Source organism: Procambarus clarkii, chromosome 18 (assembly GCF_040958095.1).
Source record: "Procambarus clarkii isolate CNS0578487 chromosome 18, FALCON_Pclarkii_2.0, whole genome shotgun sequence".
In the NCBI taxonomy this organism is placed as follows: Eukaryota; Metazoa; Arthropoda; class Malacostraca; order Decapoda; family Cambaridae; genus Procambarus; species Procambarus clarkii.
Genome location: NC_091167.1, coordinates 16,567,435 through 16,590,421, shown reverse-complemented (window position 1 = coordinate 16,590,421; position 22,987 = coordinate 16,567,435). Strand labels below are relative to the sequence as shown.

At 44.9% G+C, this 22,987-nt stretch overlaps 1 protein-coding gene across 1 annotated transcript in view; it reads right to left on the bottom strand.

The window, feature by feature from the left end:
* The window catches only part of LOC138365889 (uncharacterized), a 62,218-nt gene extending 54,577 nt beyond the window's left edge, over positions 1-7,641 (bottom strand). The window contains exon 1 of the mRNA XM_069326597.1: positions 7,570-7,641. Within this exon, the coding sequence (XP_069182698.1) occupies positions 7,570-7,641 (72 nt within the window). The remainder of the gene's footprint in view (positions 1-7,569) is intronic.
* Between the last annotated feature and the right edge of the window lie 15,346 nt (positions 7,642-22,987).

Below are 22,987 nucleotides of genomic sequence, written 5' to 3'. Positions count from 1 at the left end.
CTTCAGGGCCACCGTGCTGTGGTCAAGTTCCGCCTCCAGGCTGCCTTTCAGGCGTTTCTCGAACGGTGTGAGGGGCGTGTTTACCCTCTCCCTGATTCAGCTGGCTCAGTTAAGGTAGTGAATCTTAGTGTCACCTTGACGTCTGTGACGGTGCATGGTGCCCCCTTCGAATTTCAGGACGACTTTTTAACCTCCTGTTTCGAACGGTTTGGGACAGTGTTGAGTGTTCGTTGGAACAAGGTCGTTGCCGGGCACTGTGTTGGTATGCTTGACGGCTCCCGCACCCTGACGATGTCGCTGAAGGGTAGTGTACCGTCGTCGATGTCCGTGTTGGGATACACGCTCCGCTGCCAGTACCGGGGTCAACCGCGCACCTGTTATCGGTGTGGTCACGAGGGTCATCTGGCTGCTGCGTGCGACGTGGGAGCGACTGGTCGTGTGCATGTTCTTCGTGCGGAGGATTTTCCGCCCCTGTTGCGTTCGGGCGGTGTTGGTGCTGTGCCTGAGGCGCCTGCCTGCCTGTCTGCTGCTCCGCCTGTTGAGGAGAGCTCTCCAGCCTGTGCGACACGTCTAGTGCCAGCTGTGGCCCCTGGGGTTGTTCAGCCGGTGTGTGAGGGTGTCAGGCTGTCGCCTGAGCTGTGTGTAGTGAAAGGTGTCCCGGTGGAGGTTCATGTTCCGCCCCCGCCTGTGGATGTGTTACCGGCTCCCGGGGACGCGGGTTCTGCCGTTTTGGAGGGGGTGCTTCGTGGTGAGGTGCCTGCCGTGCCTGAGTGTGTTGCCTCCTGTAGTTCTGCTCTTCCCATTCCTTTGCAGAAGCGCGCGCGTCGGTGTTCTGAGGCTGTTTCCGTGGATGATGTAGACAGTGTGGGTGATGTGGCCTCTGTGGACTCTTCGGACGGTGCGGGTGTGGCCTGTGTGGATATGACGGTGGAGGCTGTGCCTGCGGCGGGGCCTGCTGGGCGTGGTGTGGTGCGGCCTGTCTCGAAGCGTTCGCGGCGGGCTCGGAGTGTCTCCCCCCTTCGTGGTGTGCCTTGGGAGGAGGTGGGGGAGTATGGTGCTCAGCTGGCGTCCCCCGCCGAGGATGATGGTGCTGTGAGGGGCTCCGACGTTGCTCCCTGTGCCCCCCCTCCTGCGTCTCCTGCTGTTGGGTCCCCACAGTGGGGGGTTGTCCCTGATGGTCGGGACCTCGTTGTGAAGTTGCGGAAAGATGTGCGCCAGGGAGCCTCGGCTCTTGTGCCCTGTGGTGGGGTCGCTGCCGCGCCTGCAGTTCCCCCTCCTTCCTTGCCCCGGTCTGGGGGTTGCCTAGTCCCGTCTGCTGGGGTCGTGCCCTGTGAGGGTCCGGAGTTGGGCCCTTATCGGGATGCCCGGGTGCTTCCGATCCCGTGGTGCTCGTCAACCATCTGGGTGTCGTCAAAGAAGGAGTTTGTTTATAGGGTGCCGGATAGGATGTCTCAGCCGAGGGTCCAGCCTGATGGCAGGCTGCCCGCCGACCTGTGGGTGGTTTGGGAGGCGTACCGCTTGCGCTTTCCGTACCGTAAGTTTCCGGAGAAATATTAGTTCCCGTCTTGCGCGCACCGCTACGCCGTGCCTGGGTCAGCTGTCACCGTGACCATGACGCCCCGCCCCCCGGTGCGGGGAGTCTCCCTCTGACGTTCGCCTCTGTTTTCGTCGCCACTCCTCTCTCTACGGCCCATCACGTCTACCGCTTTTGACTTTCTTCTCCTCTTTACCATCAACGCGTCTCCTTACATCTGTCCTGGTGCAGTCATCGGGAGGGTTACCCCTTCATGCAAACTGCACCTATTCTCAAGAAGAAGAAGAAGATGATACATACAACGGTAGGGAATTAGCTTACTTTTTCAGAGCACAAAAGTTCGCCAATTCTGTAAGTATCATATTAAATTCAGTAGGAAAAACTTGCTTTATGTCCTATAGAGACTTGGCAAGGTATGCCTACATCCTTGGACTACCAATTTTACTTTTGAGGCAATTAACTGTTTCATTTGTTTTCGAAACTCTGTTTCATTTGTTAGTAGGATTTTCTTGCCCTTATCCTCTTACATGAGTACCGGGTACAAGATTTCCTGCGCCCTTGATTTAATTTAATCATTTAACATCTTTTACTTAACTTTAATTGTTAAAGATCCCACAGGATAGGTACCAGTTGCCACATTGTCCTGTTTCTGACATTCACTATTGAATATTCGTGTACCTTTATTTGCTAATTTCACCATGTTTCGTCTCCAAGCTTTCCGTGCAAATCCAGCAGGTGAAATAGGGACTTTAAGTTGTGCCAAGAGGACTGAATTACAAACTCTTGCACATGAGTATCAACTAGAAGTTCCCTACCAAGCCAACAAAAACGACCTACACAACCTGTTGCTGGATTACTATTTAGAGCAAGGTAAGATAGACTCTGAAACTCATGAAACTTACTATATTGCAGATAAAACTGACTTGGCAACGATGAAACTCAAACTAGAGCTGGCCAAGATTGAACGTGAGCAGCAAAGGGAAGCAGCTGCCATACGAAGGGAAGAACAAGAACGTGAGATTGCCTTACTCCAGGAGCGGGAACGCGTACGGCTTGAAACCAAACAACGCGAGTTGGAGATGCAACGCGAACATGACAAGCAACAAGCGACTCTGGCTCTAGAGTGTCGTCAACGCGAAATCGCCTTGGAAACTTCACACTTCACTCAACGCCAGCAAGCTACTGCCAATCTTCCCGTCAGTTTTAATATATCACATGCAAGTAAGTTAATGCCATCCTTTGTAGAAGCAGAAGTTGATGTGTTCTTTACCACCTTTGAAACCCTTGCTAATCAACTCAGTTGGCCTGTCGACCAATGGGCCACACTTCTCAGAGTCCATCTTACAGGTAGAGCTGCAGTCACACTCAGTACTTTGGCGTCTGAGAATGACTACCACACTCTGAAACAAGCAGTGTTGGACGCCTACCTCCTCTCTACTGAAAGTTATAGAAGGAAATTCCGTGACCACCTGAAGGCAAGTACCACTACCTTCCTCGAGTTTGCTAACACGAAACGGAGGTATTTCATGAAATGGCTGGAAGCAGCACATGTCTCTACTTTTACAGAACTCGTCAACCTGATGCTTGTTGAAGAATTCTTGAGGCGTGTGCCGCCTCCTGTCCGCCTCTACTTAGCAGATAAAGAAGAAACCGACTACCTGAAGTGTGCTAAGTCGGCTGACACTTACAGCCTCATCCACCGGCTGACACCCGAACCATCCTCCAGTAAAAAGTCGTGGTACAGTTACGAGAAAGTGAGCCCCGATCAAGCTGGTTCACAACTGTACTGCAAGTATTGTAGACTCTATGGACATACCATAGACAAGTGTGGTAAGTCTCAATACAAGGGAACCACTGAACAACAAAAACCCAAACCAACTCCTCCTAAGTCCGGTAAGCCTGTGATGAATGTTGGTGTTAATGTTAATGATCTTTCTCTTTTCAGTAACCACCTGTATACTGGAACTGTCTCTGCCAACGGTTCAAATCCGGAGGGACGTTTCAAATTGAAGATCTTGAGGGACACAGCGGCTCTTCAATCGATCATCTTGAAGTCGGCTGTGCCCAACATCGTCTACACCGGAGAAACTGTCTTCATCACTGACCTCACTGCTACCACTCCATACCCTCTCGCCAGAGTCCACCTGGATTGTCCCTACGTGAACGGAGAAGTCCAAGTCGCCGTCAGGGAAAAGCTTTTTCCCATGCCTGGAGTGCAACTTCTCCTAGGCAACGACTTGGCAGAAGACCTGCAACCGACCAACCTGATCGTCATGGACAAACCCCAGGTGTGTAACTCTGTGCCAAGTAACCCTATTCTAGCGTATGTTCCAGCAGAGGTTCAAGAGAGTGATGAAGTTTCTCCTCCGGTTCTCGTGACCACCCGTGCACAAGCCGCACGTCCACAGCCAGCTGACTCTACTGCTACCGCTGTCCCTCAAGACCCTCAGAAACTACCCCCGCATCTGACCAAGTTGGAGTTCCGTAAGTTGCAGAGGGAAGATCTTACTTTAACACCATTGTTTTTCCAGGCTGAGACTCAACCCGACAGTATTCCTGGGTTCTTCCTAGAGAACGACTTGCTCTACCGCAGATATAGACCCAGTAAACTGAAGGAGGATTATTGGGCCAACATCGAACAACTTGTGATTCCTACCAGCCTGCGGCCCACTATTCTACACCTGGCTCACGGAGCGCTCTCCCACTACGGCTTCAACAAGACTTACCATGGAATTCGTCAAGACTACTACTGGCCAGGTATGGTAAATAACGTCAAACAGTACGTAAAACAGTGTCATACATGTCAGATGGCAGGCAAACCGAACATCTCCATTCCCAGAGCGCCACTGATTCCCATACAGGTGCCTGCGGAACCTTTCCACAGACTCATAATAGACTGTGTTGGTCCTTTACCTCGGACCAGTTCAGGTAACGCCTACATCCTAACCATCCTGTGTCCTACCACCAGATTTCTCATAGCAGTTCCCGTGAAGAACATCACGGCTGCTACAGTTGTAAAACATCTATTGAAGATTTTCACTCAATACGGATTTCCCAGGGAGATTCAGAGCGACTGTGGTACCAACTTCACCAGTGATCTCTTCAAAAGGACACTGGAGGAGTTCAACATCAAACAGGTATTGTCCAGCCCCTATCATCCTGCTTCACAGGGTTCTCTTGAACGTAGTCATCAGACAATCAAAGCACTCTTGAAAAAGTTTTGTAGTGAAACCTCTAAGGATTGGAATAAGCAGATTGACCTTATAATGTGTATTTACAGAAGTCTCCCAATGAGTCCCTAGGAGTATCTCCTTATGAGATGCTCTACGGCCGTAAGTGCCGTACTCCCCTTAAGGCTTTCAAAGACTCTCTCCGAGATGCCACCTTCAGTGAGCATCAGAATGTGCCCCAGTTTCTTCAAAACCTTCAACACATTCTAGAGAGAGTCCACCGTTTTGCCCATGATAATCTATTGAAAGCCCAGGAGAGAATGAAGACTCATTACGACCAGACCAGCAAAGTAAGAAAATTCAAGCCGGGAGACTTCGTCCTTGCATACTTCCCTATCCCAGGTTCACCTTTACAAAACAGGTTTTCAGGACCCTACCGCGTCAAAGAGTGCAGAAATAACAACTACGTCATAGAGACTCCAGATAGGCGGCGGAAGACCCAGCTGTGCCACGTCAACCTCCTGAAGCAATATAATGGTACTCCTCCCACTGTCCTGACTAACTGTTCTACCTTCACAGAACCCTACATCCACAGTGAGACCTTCCCAGCTTCTCCTCCCGAAAGCACTGACAAGGAGTCAGCGCTTTCTAATTCCGAAATCCCTAATGATCTTCCCAAATACTTTCAGGATAATAATAGTGCTCCTTTGCCATATTCTAATTCCACTCTCACCTCGTCAGATAAGCCCTTCACCCTCCATGTCGACACCAGTGGTACCGACGTTGGTGGTGTCGTGATGCAGCAACGAGGCGAGGAGAATACACCTGTCAGCGACTACTGCTACAAGGAACTACGGAACAATTGGCAAGGAGCTACTCTTCCTCATCCTGAAGCTTCAGCACTTCACTCCACACCTGAAAAGTGCTCGGTCCATCATCAACACGGACCACACCACCCTACACCTCCTGCAGCACGCCCACTTCTCATCTCAACGTCTTCTACTATGGGCTTGCTAACTGCAGAAATTCAACCTGGAGACACGCTATACCAAGATTCCGACAACATCTTAGCCAATGATCTCTCCAGAGTTTATGAAGTAGAAGCGACTCCATCCATTACTCCACCACATAACGACGTACTTCTTCCAGAACCGCAGGCTTCGGGGGAGAGTTGTGACGATAATCTCCTTCAAGAGATTGAGCCTGCTCTTCCCTCCACAAATACGTCGTTACATCTATATAAAACTACTAAGGAAGAAATGTCCAACAACGACAACAACACCAGCAAGGTTTGCCAGAGAGCAAAACGTATGCAGCCAGGAACACCTGCTCAGACTCAAACCGCCAAACTACCCGTCTTGCTGCCGGCTCCTCGCTGATTGGTCGCCGGTCTGGCTGCAACTATACTCCCCCCCCCCCATACTACTTGATGTCTGGGGCCGCCACGACCTCAGTCCTCAGAATATTCAGTGCTTTCACAGTTAACACTTCTCCCTGCTAGACGTAAGCTTTGGCGTACGTGTACTAAGAGAGGTGATAGCTTAAAGCCAATATTCCCGCATCTCTCATTTACTTGTATATTGCACTTCTTGTTATTTTGCTCACCTGTCTTAACGTAACTTTTCATTGTGTCATTTAATTATTCTTATTATTTTGATTGATTGATTTTATTATACGAATTTGTTTGTCCATTTTATTCATGTTTTGTTTATTTAACGTAATTAAAATTTCATTGTTAAAGTTTACTTGTGTTTTGTGTGTCTTCTCCTTACCTTACCACAGACGAAGTTCCAGATTTTCTATTTTTTTTAATACTATGTGACGAGGCCATACCCCTAGCTTTGAACAGCCGAACACCAACGCGTTACCGTCACACTCCCTTATCTATCGCATGCATAGAGCCAAGTAACAAGATAGGACAAATGCCTAGGTGGACCTAGGTGAGTTAATATCGTAAATAACATGTGCGGCGAATGGTACATAGAGACTGGGAAGTGCCTGTTGTTAAATAGGAGGAAAATAACACAGACCATTAGGCCTAGCCGCCAAGGAGAAAAGATATATAAGATTTCCCGGGTTAATGGTAGAGCTTGCTAGTGCCTAGATTGCATGTAAAGTCTGCAACAATAGGTTGAAACTACAAGGGTGCTCTTGACATATGGGAACTAGCCGCGGGCAGTGATTGATACACTTGGGGATCCGGCGAAGACCCCCCTCTCCGCAGGCCAGCGCAGCCGGACCCCCTCTCCCGTAGGGCGAGGTGCCGCTGTCCGCAGAGGAAGCTGTTGGCGAGGGATTGATAATAATGTCCTGCCTGACTTAGGGGTAGAACGTGTCACTTTTCCATCCGCCAACTGCCATGATCGCCACCGGCGCGAGGCCATCCTTTGACATCTCCTTTGTACCGCCGTCCTTTGTACTTCGCTATAGTGCGGACCGGGCAGTACTTGCTGTAGGGTTCTGTGCTGAGGGCTAAAGTTGGGGTGCATCCCGCGCTGTGCTTGTAGTAGGCAAAAGCGATGTCGATTCCCGTCTTCGTTAAAGTTATCTGGTTCAGGTGTAGCTTATGTTGCCCCTTCTCCTCGTAGGTCGCCTCCCCCGGATGGAGACAGGCGTGGAAAGCCAGAGGGAAGAGCACTCGGTAGCCACAGACCCCTCCCAGGGGCTCCCAGCAGTCGATACAGTAGGTGCCTGAAGCACACACCGGGTCGCAGGTTGCAGAGAGTCGAGCAACGTCCTCACAGTTGCAGGGAAGAAGATGCTGAGGGACGGCGGTTGGCGTCTCGTCGAGGGATGCGTCTCATAGGAACAAGGGCGGCATCACCTATAAGCGTGAAAGCACCTTCTCACATCCCGAACCCTGACCTTTTCTGTGAGGATCCATTGCAGGGCGCTGAAGAACGTCTCGAAGATCCTGCAGGAGGGTGCAGCCCCCATGCTGAGCATCCTCTCGCAGTTGTACCATCCACCATATGCAAAGCCGAGTGTTCCAGGCGAGGATGTTCCAGCCGCTGATGTTCCAACTGCTGGTGTTCCGACTGAGGAGGTTCCAGCCGATGATCCAGCAGCTGATGTTCCAGCTGGCAGTGTTCCAGCTGAAGTGTTCCAGTCGATGATGTTCCAGCTGAGGATGTTCCAGCCGGCGATGTTCCCTCTGCTGACGTTCTGGCTGCTGATGTCTCAGCCGCCGTTGCTCCAGCTGCCGAGATTCCAGCCGATGATCCAACAGCTAATGTCCCAGCTGGCGGTGTTCCAGCCGCCGATGTTCCAGCTGCTGATGTTCCGGTTGTTGTGGTTCCAGCCGATGATCCAGCAGCTTATGTTCCAGCTGAAGTTGTTCCAGCTGATGATGTTCCAGCCACTGATGTTCCAGCTACTGATGGTTTGGCTGATGCGGTTCCAGCCGATGCTCCAGCAGCTGATGTTCCAGCTGGCGGAGTTCCAGCAGAGGATGTTCCAGCCACTGATGTTCCAGCTGAGGGGGTTCCAGCCGATGATCCAGCAGCTGATGTTCCAGCTGGCAGTGTTCCAGTTGATAATGTTCCAGCAGCTGATGCTCCAGCTGAGGATGTTCCAACTGATGCTGTTCCAGCTGCTGACATTCCTGCTGCTGATGATCCAGCCGCGTTGCTCCAGCTGCCGAGGTTCCAGCCGATGATCCAACAGCTAATGTCCCAGCTGGCGGTGTTATAGCCGCCGATGTTCCAGCTGCTGATGTTCCGGTTGTTGAGGTTCCAGCGGATGATCCAGCAGCTGATGTTCCAGCTGGCAGAGTTCCAGCTGATGATGTTCCAGCCGCTGATGTTCCAGCTGCTGGTGTTCCGGCTGATGCAGTTCCAGCCGATGATCCAGCCGCTGATGTTCCAACTGAGGTGGTTCCAGCCGATGATCCAGCAGCTGATGTTCCAGCTGGCAGAGTTCCAGCAGAGGATGTTCCAGCCACTGATGTTCCAGCTGAGGGGGTTCCAGCCGATGATCCAGCAGCTGATGTTCCAGCTGGCGGAGTTCCAGCAGAGGATGCTCCAGCCGCTGATGTTCCAGCTGATGAGGTTCTAGCTGAATAGCTGGTAGCCGATGTTCCAGCTGGCGGTGTCCAGCTGAGGATGCTCCAGCTGCCGATGTTCCAGTTGGTGTGTTCCATCCGAAGATGTTCCAGCTGATGATGCTCTGGATGCTGAAGGGCAGCTGCAGATGTTCCAGCTGCTGAGGTTACAGCCAATGAGGTTCCAGCTGGTGGTCCAGCTGGCTAGATACCTTCGTGGGCGCCGCCCGTGTCCTCTTCCTCGCTGCGGGAGGGTAGTCCAGCTTCTCCGTACTGCGAAGATAGGAAACATAAGCAGACGGCAAGAGCAAATACGAATAACGTGGCAAATAAACAAATAACGCAAGGACCCCTACGTCTATATCACATACCAAGCAGAGGCAAAGAGGGAAGGGAAACCCGATAACGATAACAAGAAGGAAGGCTGAGACCCAGCCCTGAAGGGGACTTCGGCCCTGGCCGGACTGGACGCGGACGGGAGGAGAGAGAACCCCTCACGAAAGGACACTAATAAGAAAAAGACGTAACGAACTACGAAGCGTAAAGAGAGCGAATGCCACAACCAGAGAAAGAAGAAAAAAACCGAATACAAAAAACAGGAGGGAGGGCTAGACCAGGCCAGGAAAGAGAACTGTCCCTAGAAACAGCGTATAAAACGTGACGTGCGAAAGAGGGGGGAAAATAGTAAATAAGGCAAAGGGAAAAACGACGTCGGCCCCCCGAAGAGGGAAGGAGGCCGTCCAGACGAGAAAAGGGGGCTAGACAAATAATAAATAAAAGGAAATAACTAATAAAAGTACATAGTTAAATAATAAGCAAAATACGTAAATAAATTAAAATTTGAAAAGATTTTTTTTATTTGGGGGGGGGGGAACGAAACGAATAAAATTAATGAGTAAAGAGGTAGAACTGAAGAAACAAAATACTTAACTGAAGAAATAGATAAATAATAGAGGAACTAAACTGTTCCCAAGGAGCAGCACAGAAGACGTAGCAGGAGAAGGAGAAGATAAAGGAGACTAGATGAAAATAAATAAATGGAAAATAAAAATTAAATAAGATTAATACATAAATAATAACAAAACGTAATAAATATTCACTTGAAACAAGACGTGGAACAATAAAGGTGGAACAATAAGTAAATAAATAATTGCAAATAAAGAATCATAATATACTGAATAATTAAATAATAAATATTAGAGAAAAAAACTGTCCAAGAAACAGCACAGAAAACGTAGCGTGAGAAAGAGAAAGAAAAGAAGCCAGAGGACAACATACCTCCGAAGAAGGAAGGGACAGCCGAAAAGGGGGGGACATAACTATTTTATTTTTATTTTATTTATATATATATATACAAGAAGGTACATTGAAATTGTGAGGATACATAGCATAGTAATTACATTCTTGTAAAGCCACTAGTACGCGCAGCGTTTCGGGCAGGTCCCTAATCTAAGAAAAATTTTAAGTAGGTAAATACTTGCAAAATTTATAAAAATGATAACAGTTACATAGCAAGAAAAAAAAATAAAAGATGAGAGAAAAATTGTAGGTATATTAAAGCACATTGGTAGCGCAGAATGATTGCAATGACAGCTTGAATGGTAGTTTAACAAAACTTAGCAGGCACAATACAGCATATGGCTAGCACATAAAAGAAGACAGCAATGAACACAATGATAAAGTTGTTTGGGTTACGTACATAAAGATTGGGAGATTGGGTAACACTAGATCAGTACTAACATTCAGATCCACCTATATAAGGCTCTAGTTCGGCCGCATCTAGAGTATCCCCCAGTACCACTACACACCATAAAGAAAACTAACATGCAGAAACTGCAAGCAGTGCAAAATAAGGCGCTAAGGAGAGCAGCAAAACACCGTCCACCATATGATCAGACAATCCAGGAGCTCCATGAACTCCTGAACATACAGCCACTAAACATCAGACTGCAGCACCAAGCCATCAGGGTGTGGAACACCATCGAAATGTTAGAGGACCCAATGTTAGAAAGATTACTCCAAGATGTGACGCCCCGCTCCCACAGCTGGTGGCCCAAGATGAGACGCCCCGCTCCCACAGCTGGTGGCCCAAGATGAGACGCCCCACTCGCACAGCTGGTGGCCCAAGATGTGACGCCCCGCTCCCACAGCTGGTGGCCCAAGATGAGACGCCCCGCTCCCACAGCTGGTGGCCCAAGATGAGACGCCCCACTCGCACAGCTGGTGGCCCAAGATGTGACGCCCCGCTCCCACAGCTGGTGGCCCAAGATGAGACGCCCCGCTCCCACAGCTGGTGGCCCAAGATGAGACGCCTCGCTGGTGGCCCAAGAGCCTCGATTCACTAGATGAAAACCCCGCCCTAAAGTACATAATTCCCAGATGAAATACTGACCAGATATTCTTCCCCCATAAATGAAAAATTGAGTATGTATGTGTGTATGTATGTGTGTGTGTATATGTATATGTATGTATGTGTGTGTATATATATGTATGTATGTATATATATATATATATATATATATATATATATATATATATATATATATATATATATATATATATATATATATATATTTGTCAGTGGGTGCAGTTTATAGAATTCCTAACACTGATGTGTCCGAATTCAACTCAAACCTTAGAAATCTAATACTTGATAACAGACTGAACAAAAACCACCTAATTATCGCAGGGGACTTTAATATTGACCTCTGCGAGCCTGAACACCCCACTGCTGTTAGCTTCCTCAACTGTATGAATTCCTGCTTCCTCATACCCTTAATCACTAGACCTACTAGAATCACTGATAGCACTGCCACGACGCTCGATCACATCTGGACAAACATAACCTCTCCGCTTACTTCAGGTATAATCACCGATAGCACTACAGACCATTACCCCACATTTCTCTTAACTAACATTAGCAAACCACCTCTTGAGTCAAGAGAGATACGTTTTAGACTTCACAATGAAACTGCTATAGACGATTTTATAACTGCTACTGATAATGTCAACTGGGAGTCCGAGTTAGGTAACATAGTGGACATCAACCTAGCAGTGCAATCTTTTCTTCAAAAAACTCTTAGCCTTTATAATACCCACTGTCCTATGCTTACAAAACAAGTCACAACCAAAAGGCTTAACAATCCCTGGCTTACAAAGGGAATACTTATATCCATTAATAAAAAACATGACCTTGAGAAGAAGTATAGGTTAGGGATTGTCTCCAAAGAATTCTCAAAGAATTACTCATTATTCCTATCTAAGATAATTAGACGAGCCAAAACTAAATACTACGAAGATAAATTTACCCAAACAAAGAGCAACATTAAACAAACTTGGAGAACAATTTCACAAATATTGGGATCAAAGAAGTCTTTAAATAACAAACCGACTCTCCTGTCTAATAACGATGGTCAGCTTTCAGCCTCTGATTCTGCTATTGAGTTCAATAGGTTCTTCTCTTCCATTGGTTCATCCCTTGCTAATGATATTCCATCTTCCAGTACTGACATTAAGGACTATCTTACAGGGAACTATCCCCAGTCTCTGTACCTAAAGCCTATTAATTCCACTGACGTCAATGAGATAATCCTTTCCCTTAAAACCAAGTCTGGTGCCCTTGAGGAGATACCAACTTTAATCTACAAAAAAGCCTCCAGATCTTTAGCCCCTGCTATTGCTTTGCTCTTCAACAAGTCACTTGAACTCCAAACCTTTCCAGATATTCTAAAAAAAGCGAGAGTTACGCCTGTCCACAAATGTGGTGATCTCACAGATGTTAACAACTACAGACCTATATCAATCCTGCCAAACTTGTCAAAAAATTTTGAAAAACTAATCTATAAGCAGCTTTACTCATATCTAGCCAAACTCAATATACTTAGCCCTTGCCAATATGGCTTCAGGCCCCAAAAAAGCACTAACGATGCACTTATTAGTATGCTTAACTCGATTCATACAGCTCTTGATAAAAATGAGTTCCCTGTTGGCTTATTTGTGGACCTGCGTAAAGCTTTCGATACTGTCAACCACCAAAACCTTCTTCTTAAATTACATCATTATGGTGTCAGAGGACACTCCCTACAATACCTCAAATCCTACCTTACTGACAGGCTCCAATGTGTTTCTGTGAATAATACAATTTCTCCCACACTACCCATCAACATTGGTGTTCCCCAGGGCAGCATACTTGGCCCTTTCCTCTTTCTCATCTACATTAATGACCTTCCAAATGCCTCCCAACACCTCAAACCAATTCTATTTGCTGACGACACAACCTTCATTTACTCCAGTCCTGATCCCCTTGCTCTAAATGCCACAGTAAATACTGAGCTAAATAAAGTCCATCTGTGGCTAACTGCCAACAAACTCACCCTTAACATTGACAAAACTTTCTATATTCTGTTTGGCAATAAATCCTCTAATCAAATAAACCTCAAAATAAACAATACCCAAATTTGTAACAAATTAGATGGCAAATTCCTTGGCATTCTCATTGACCACAAGCTGAATTTCCAGGGACACATTCTAAACATATCAAAAAAAGTTTCAAAAACTGTGGGCATTCTTTCTAAGATCAGATATTATGTACCACGCCCTGCCCTGGTGACTCTCTATTACTCCCTTATCTATCCATATCTCAACTATGGTATTTGTGCTTGGGGCTCTACTACCCAAAATCACTTACGTCCTCTAATTACTCAACACAAAGCTGCTATTAGGACAATATCCAATTCTGGCCCCAGACATCACTCGGTACCCCTATTCAAATCTCTGAATATGTTAGACATTAAGTCACTGCACATTCTCTCATGTGTATTATACATATATAAGACGCTAAACTATAATGCCAATCCTGATCTCAAAAGCTTCATAGAAGGTTGTAACAGAACCCATTAGCACCACACCAGAAATAAATACAGTTTTGATATTCCTAGAGTACGACTTAATCAAACTAGAAATGCTCTACAAATCAAGGGGCCCAGAATGTGGAATGACCTTCCCAACCATGTTAAAGACTGTACCTCTCTCAACCAGTTTAAGATAAAAACGAAGCTATACCTAATAAATTCCCTGTAACTTACCTTACCCCTCTGTTGTCAACCAATGTCTGTTTTTTGTTTTTTCTTGTTTTTCAAATCAACGCTGTTTGAATGTAATTTTCTGTAATAATTTGTAATTGTATTTGTGCTGCTTTTTCAACAATGTTCCCCCCTCTTTTACCTCTATTTTTATTTGTACTCAACACATTTTGTTCTTTTTACCCATTAGTTTTAAGCTTTAGTCATTAGTGTTTTTTCCTGCCCGAAACGCTTTGCGTAATAGTGGCTTTAGGCATTGTATGTACTAGCTCTATCTATAAAGCCAACAAACTTTGTAAAATCTCTTTATGTATGTACCTTTACCTAAATAAATATTATTATTATTATTATTATATATATATATATATATATATATATATACAACTTTAGAACACTTTCCCACCAGGAGACTCGAACCCTAGCCAGCACAGAAGCCTTCCAGCAACTGGCATAACAGGTACGCCTTAACCCTCTTCACCACCTGCTCAGACCCTTAAAAGAGATGGTAATTTCGGAGTATTTAAATACACCAAAGATCAACACCTCCCAAGAGCACTAGAGCAAGTGAGGGGTCATTTAGACGTTAATTTCATCAAGTCCCTGTTAATATGGGAAGACACAGTGTCTATGCTTAAGGCACAACTCTCCTAAACACGAGAGTGAAGTATACAACTTTAGAACACTTTCCCACCAGGAGACTCGAACCCTAGCCAGCACAGAAGCCTTCCAGCAACTGGCATAACAGGTACGCCTTAACCCTCTTCACCACCTGCTCAGACCCTTAAAAGAGATGGTAATTTCGGAGTATTTAAATACACCAAAGATCAACACCTCCCAAGAGCACTAGAGCAAGTGAGGGGTCATTTAGACGTTAATTTCATCAAGTCCCTGTTAATATGGGAAGACACAGTGTCTATGCTTAAGGCACAACTCTCCTAAACACGAGAGTGAAGTATACAACTTTAGAACACTTTCCCACCAGGAGACTCGAACCCTAGCCAGCACAGAAGCCTTCCAGCAACTGGCATAACAGGTACGCCTTAACCCTCTTCACCACCTGCTCAGACCCTTAAAAGAGATGGTAATTTCGGAGTATTTAAATACACCAAAGATCAACACCTCCCAAGAGCACTAGAGCAAGTGAGGGGTCATTTAGACGTTAATTTCATCAAGTCCCTGTTAATATGGGAAGACACAGTGTCTATGCTTAAGGCACAACTCTCCTAAACACGAGAGTGAAGTATACAACTTTAGAACACTTTCCCACCAGGAGACTCGAACCCTAGCCAGCACAGAAGCCTTCCAGCAACTGGCATAACAGGTACGCCTTAACCCTCTTCACCACCTGCTCAGACCCTTAAAAGAGATGGTAATTTCGGAGTATTTAAATACACCAAAGATCAACACCTCCCAAGAGCACTAGAGCAAGTGAGGGGTCATTTAGACGTTAATTTCATCAAGTCCCTGTTAATATGGGAAGACACAGTGTCTATGCTTAAGGCACAACTCTCCTAAACACGAGAGTGAAGTATACAACTTTAGAACACTTTCCCACCAGGAGACTCGAACCCTAGCCAGCACAGAAGCCTTCCAGCAACTGGCATAACAGGTACGCCTTAACCCTCTTCACCACCTGCTCAGACCCTTAAAAGAGATGGTAATTTCGGAGTATTTAAATACACCAAAGATCAACACCTCCCAAGAGCACTAGAGCAAGTGAGGGGTCATTTAGACGTTAATTTCATCAAGTCCCTGTTAATATGGGAAGACACAGTGTCTATGCTTAAGGCACAACTCTCCTAAACACGAGAGTGAAGTATACAACTTTAGAACACTTTCCCACCAGGAGACTCGAACCCTAGCCAGCACAGAAGCCTTCCAGCAACTGGCATAACAGGTACGCCTTAACCCTCTTCACCACCTGCTCAGACCCTTAAAAGAGATGGTAATTTCGGAGTATTTAAATACACCAAAGATCAACACCTCCCAAGAGCACTAGAGCAAGTGAGGGGTCATTTAGACGTTAATTTCATCAAGTCCCTGTTAATATGGGAAGACACAGTGTCTATGCTTAAGGCACAACTCTCCTAAACACGAGAGTGAAGTATACAACTTTAGAACACTTTCCCACCAGGAGACTCGAACCCTAGCCAGCACAGAAGCCTTCCAGCAACTGGCATAACAGGTACGCCTTAACCCTCTTCACCACCTGCTCAGACCCTTAAAAGAGATGGTAATTTCGGAGTATTTAAATACACCAAAGATCAACACCTCCCAAGAGCACTAGAGCAAGTGAGGGGTCATTTAGACGTTAATTTCATCAAGTCCCTGTTAATATGGGAAGACACAGTGTCTATGCTTAAGGCACAACTCTCCTAAACACGAGAGTGAAGTATACAACTTTAGAACACTTTCCCACCAGGAGACTCGAACCCTAGCCAGCACAGAAGCCTTCCAGCAACTGGCATAACAGGTACGCCTTAACCCTCTTCACCACCTGCTCAGACCCTTAAAAGAGATGGTAATTTCGGAGTATTTAAATACACCAAAGATCAACACCTCCCAAGAGCACTAGAGCAAGTGAGGGGTCATTTAGACGTTAATTTCATCAAGTCCCTGTTAATATGGGAAGACACAGTGTCTATGCTTAAGGCACAACTCTCCTAAACACGAGAGTGAAGTATACAACTTTAGAACACTTTCCCACCAGGAGACTCGAACCCTAGCCAGCACAGAAGCCTTCCAGCAACTGGCATAACAGGTACGCCTTAACCCTCTTCACCACCTGCTCAGACCCTTAAAAGAGATGGTAATTTCGGAGTATTTAAATACACCAAAGATCAACACCTCCCAAGAGCACTAGAGCAAGTGAGGGGTCATTTAGACGTTAATTTCATCAAGTCCCTGTTAATATGGGAAGACACAGTGTCTATGCTTAAGGCACAACTCTCCTAAACACGAGAGTGAAGTATACAACTTTAGAACACTTTCCCACCAGGAGACTCGAACCCTAGCCAGCACAGAAGCCTTCCAGCAACTGGCATAACAGGTACGCCTTAACCCTCTTCACCACCTGCTCAGACCCTTAAAAGAGATGGTAATTTCGGAGTATTTAAATACACCAAAGATCAACACCTCCCAAGAGCACTAGAGCAAGTGAGGGGTCATTTAGACGTTAATTTCATCAAGTCCCTGTTAATATGGGAAGACACAGTGTCTATGCTTAAGGCACAACTCTCCTAAACACGAGAGTGAAGTATACAACTTTAGAACACTTTCCCACCAGGAGACTCGAACCCTAGCCAGCACAGAAGCCTTCCAGCAACTGGCATAACAGGTACGCCTTAACCCTCTTCACCACCTGCTCAGACCCTTAAAAGAGATGGTAATTTCGGAGTATTTAAATACACCAAAGATCAACACCTCCCAAGAGCACTAGAGCAAGTGAGGGGTCATTTAGACGTTAATTTCATCAAGTCCCTGTTAATATGGGAAGACACAGTGTCTATGCTTAAGGCACAACTCTCCTAAACACGAGAGTGAAGTATACAACTTTAGAACACTTTCCCACCAGGAGACTCGAACCCTAGCCAGCACAGAAGCCTTCCAGCAACTGGCATAACAGGTACGCCTTAACCCTCTTCACCACCTGCTCAGACCCTTAAAAGAGTTGGTAATTTCGGAGTATTTAAATACACCAAAGATCAACACCTCCCAAGAGCACTAGAGCAAGTGAGGGGTCATTTAGACGTTAATTTCATCAAGTCCCTGTTAATATGGGAAGACACAGTGTCTATGCTTAAGGCACAACTCTCCTAAACACGAGAGTGAAGTATACAACTTTAGAACACTTTCCCACCAGGAGACTCGAACCCTAGCCAGCACAGAAGCCTTCCAGCAACTGGCATAACAGGTACGCCTTAACCCTCTTCACCACCTGCTCAGACCCTTAAAAGAGATGGTAATTTCGGAGTATTTAAATACACCAAAGATCAACACCTCCCAAGAGCACTAGAGCAAGTGAGGGGTCATTTAGACGTTAATTTCATCAAGTCCCTGTTAATATGGGAAGACACAGTGTCTATGCTTAAGGCACAACTCTCCTAAACACGAGAGTGAAGTATACAACTTTAGAACACTTTCCCACCAGGAGACTCGAACCCTAGCCAGCACAGAAGCCTTCCAGCAACTGGCATAACAGGTACGCCTTAACCCTCTTCACCACCTGCTCAGACCCTTATTAACAGGGACTTGATGAAATTAACGTCTAAATGACCCCTCACTTGCTCTAGTGCTCTTGGGAGGTGTTGATCTTTGGTGTATTTAAATACTCCGAAATTACCATCTCTTTTAAGGGTCTGAGCAGGTGGTGAAGAGGGTTAAGGCGTACCTGTTATGCCAGTTGCTGGAAGGCTTCTGTGCTGGCTAGGGTTCGAGTCTCCTGGTGGGAAAGTGTTCTAAAGTTGTATACTTCACTCTCGTGTTTAGGAGAGTTGTGCCTTAAGCATAGACACTGTGTCTTCCCATATTAACAGGGACTTGATGAAATTAACGTCTAAATGACCCCTCACTTGCTCTAGTGCTCTTGGGAGGTGTTGATCTTTGGTGTATTTAAATACTCCGAAATTACCATCTCTTTTAAGGGTCTGAGCAGGTGGTGAAGAGGGTTAAGGCGTACCTGTTATGCCAGTTGCTGGAAGGCTTCTGTGCTGGCTAGGGTTCGAGTCTCCTGGTGGGAAAGTGTTCTAAAGTTGTATTCTTCACTCTCGTGTTTAGGAGAGTTGTGCCTTAAGCATAGACACTGTGTCTTCCCATATTAACAGGGACTTGATGAAATTAACGTCTAAATGACCCCTCACTTGCTCTAGTGCTCTTGGGAGGTGTTGATCTTTGGTGTATTTAAATACTCCGAAATTACCATCTCTTTCAAGGGTCTGAGCAGGTGGTGAAGAGGGTTAAGGCGTACCTGTTATGCCAGTTGCTGGAAGGCTTCTGTGCTGGCTAGGGTTCGAGTCTCCTGGTGGGAAAGTGTTCTAAAGTTGTATACTTCACTCTCGTGTTTAGGAGAGTTGTGCCTTAAGCATAGACACTGTGTCTTCCCATATTAACAGGGACTTGATGAAATTAACGTCTAAATGACCCCTCACTTGCTCTAGTGCTCTTGGGAGGTGTTGATCTTTGGTGTATTTAAATACTCCGAAATTACCATCTCTTTTAAGGGTCTGAGCAGGTGGTGAAGAGGGTTAAGGCGTACCTGTTATGCCAGTTGCTGGAAGGCTTCTGTGCTGGCTAGGGTTCGAGTCTCCTGGTGGGAAAGTGTTCTAAAGTTGTATACTTCACTCTCGTGTTTAGGAGAGTTGTGCCTTAAGCATAGACACTGTGTCTTCCCATATTAACAGGGACTTGATGAAATTAACGTCTAAATGACCCCTCACTTGCTCTAGTGCTCTTGGGAGGTGTTGATCTTTGGTGTATTTAAATACTCCGAAATTACCATCTCTTTTAAGGGTCTGAGCAGGTGGTGAAGAGGGTTAAGGCGTACCTGTTATGCCAGTTGCTGGAAGGCTTCTGTGCTGGCTAGGGTTCGAGTCTCCTGGTGGGAAAGTGTTCTAAAGTTGTATACTTCACTCTCGTGTTTAGGAGAGTTGTGCCTTAAGCATAGACACTGTGTCTTCCCATATTAACAGGGACTTGATGAAATTAACGTCTAAATGACCCCTCACTTGCTCTAGTGCTCTTGGGAGGTGTTGATCTTTGGTGTATTTAAATACTCCGAAATTACCATCTCTTTTAAGGGTCTGAGCAGGTGGTGAAGAGGGTTAAGGCGTACCTGTTATGCCAGTTGCTGGAAGGCTTCTGTGCTGGCTAGGGTTCGAGTCTCCTGGTGGGAAAGTGTTCTAAAGTTGTATACTTCACTCTCGTGTTTAGGAGAGTTGTGCCTTAAGCATAGACACTGTGTCTTCCCATATTAACAGGGACTTGATGAAATTAACGTCTAAATGACCCCTCACTTGCTCTAGTGCTCTTGGGAGGTGTTGATCTTTGGTGTATTTAAATACTCCGAAATTACCATCTCTTTTAAGGGTCTGAGCAGGTGGTGAAGAGGGTTAAGGCGTACCTGTTATGCCAGTTGCTGGAAGGCTTCTGTGCTGGCTAGGGTTCGAGTCTCCTGGTGGGAAAGTGTTCTAAAGTTGTATACTTCACTCTCGTGTTTAGGAGAGTTGTGCCTTAAGCATAGACACTGTGTCTTCCCATATTAACAGGGACTTGATGAAATTAACGTCTAAATGACCCCTCACTTGCTCTAGTGCTCTTGGGAGGTGTTGATCTTTGGTGTATTTAAATACTCCGAAATTACCATCTCTTTTAAGGGTCTGAGCAGGTGGTGAAGAGGGTTAAGGCGTACCTGTTATGCCAGTTGCTGGAAGGCTTCTGTGCTGGCTAGGGTTCGAGTCTCCTGGTGGGAAAGTGTTCTAAAGTTGTATACTTCACTCTCGTGTTTAGGAGAGTTGTGCCTTATATATATATATATATATATATATATATATATATATATATATATATATATATATATATATATATATATATATATATACATACATATATATATATATATATATATATATATATATGTATATATATATATATATATATATATATATATATATATATATATATATATATATATATATATATGTATATATGCATATGTATATATATATATATATACCTAATAAAGCTATACCTAATAAATTAGGTATATATATATATACCTATATTAGCTATACCTAATAAATTCCCTGTAACCTACCTTACCCTTCTATTGTCAACCAATGTCTGTTTCTTTAAAGAGCGCTGTTTGTCGACATAATTGTATTTGTGCTGCTTTTTCATCTATGTTTTCATTCTACTCATTATGCTCAATTAGTATTAAGCTTGTCATTTAAGTTTATCATGCCCGAAACGCTTTGCGTAATAGTGGCTTTAGGCATTGTATGTACTAGCTCTACCTATAAGTCAACCAATCTTTGTAAAAATTTATTGTATGTATGTACCTTACCTAAATAAAAATTATTATTATTATTATTATTAAGTTTATATCTTTTATATATTCCCTTATTTACTGTGCTATGTCATAGCATTAATGTTAATCAGTATCATTACAATAACTTCAGTATTATTTTATTATGAGCTTAAGTTGTTATTACGGTTTGGCGTCGCTTTCTTAATGTCAATTAGAGCAACCTACCATGAACACCCAGATGACGGAGGTATTTACTCTACCCTCCTGAGAGTAAGGACAAGACCAGAACATAACGATGCCAACACAGAAGACACTCTTCAACATAACAGGACAATTACACCTGCTTATTCTTTGTATGTAAAGAGGAGCTGCCTCGTACTGGGCCAATAGGCTTTCTGCAGGTACCTTTATTCTTATGTTCTTATCTACTCTGTGGCACTTGCCGCCATATCCGTTATTTACGATATTACTTTGTATTCTTAATATTATTCTTATTACAGTTATTGATCGCTAGTTCCCTGGAGTCAAGTTAGCTTTGCACCTGTTCTACAAGATGTAGCCAAGTTCTCGGTGTACTGCGGCTCTCAGATGCTCATTGCAATCCAAGGCTACACTCACCGGCTACTTAAGGCAGATTCCTTGGCCTCTTCAGCTCTATCGTCTATTTGGAGGCCAACATGAGATGGAGTCTAAGAGTAAGGTTCCCCGCTCATCCTTAGTAATTTGTTGTATTTGGGTCGCACTTTGGACACAAGCATGTTACTTATTGACTTAAGGCATTGTTTTCTACTCCATTTATTGTTTAATATATCGATTTAATATTATAATTTCTGTTGTATGGTATATGTATTGATTATATATTGTTAGGATTTTTGTGTTTAGTATTACTGTCTATATTAGTTGTTTTGAGCTATCCTTGCCGCTTTACTTCTGCCTATTTTCCCACCATTGCTCCTAGCAAAGGCATTTCGTTCCCGCTGGAAGTTTTATCAGAATTGTTAGCTCCGTTTTATCGCTACAGTATAGTTATTATGCATACTCTTATTCCCCCAGAATTCGCCATTGGCAGTTGGAGGCTTAATATTGATTATGTTGGACTGTTCTATTGTTTTATATTATTATATTGGATTATATTTGAAATAAATTATTACTTGCTAGATTCCCCCCCTCCTGGATTATCTTCTGCCTTTGCCCCAGATACGGTAACTGGTTACCCGTCACCCCCCCCCCCCTTTTTTCACATGTCCGGGTTTTCCCGCTAAAGTTCTGCCGGTTTGATAGTTACCTTACTTCGCTACAGTCTAGTTTCCTGGAAGATCTTATTCTCTTCCTTTCCCCTTAGTTTGGTCTAGACACTCCTATCCTCTGTGTCAGTGTTCCTTTTCAGAGTTTTCCTCGGGGTATCTTCCTGGCTTTATCAATTAATGACAGTTGCCCAGTTTGGTTCCGGAAAATGTCCCCCCCCCCCTCTTACAAACTAATTCCAGCAGTACCCTTAAGGGGTAGGTTCCTTGCCCGTCACGTTCCTACTGCATGCCCGTTTCTGCCCACCCTTACTGCCTTAATACTTCCAGAACCGACTACGGAAGGCGCACAAGGTACACCATTGATGAACGAGAAAATCAGCCACAGTGCGAGTAATCACATTCCTAGTTACAGCGGCCAGCCGCCGCTTGCCCTTTGGGGTTGGGGGTTCCGCGCCGCTGGCCCTCGCTGGATGGGGGGTGCCGCTGGCCCTCGCTGGATGGGGGGTGCTCCGCCGGAACCCCCAAAGTGATAAGCCTGCAGATAGCTAAGAAATATTACCATGAATTGTAATTAGAGTAAATTCAATAATGCAACTTTCAATTACTAACTAAAGATGTAACTGTTAATTGTAATTGATTTAATACTTTATCATTATAATGAATAATCATTATAATTATTCTTTAATACTTTATTTTTATGCATTTGTCACTAATTATTTATTTACCCTAATTGGCTATTTTGATTCATTAAAAACAATTGCTTATCATTATACTATTTGTTATTATCATTATATTATTATTATAATAATAATTTATTATTAATTTATTATGTATTATTAATTTATTATTAATTTATTATTATTTTATTTATTATTAATTTATTATTTAC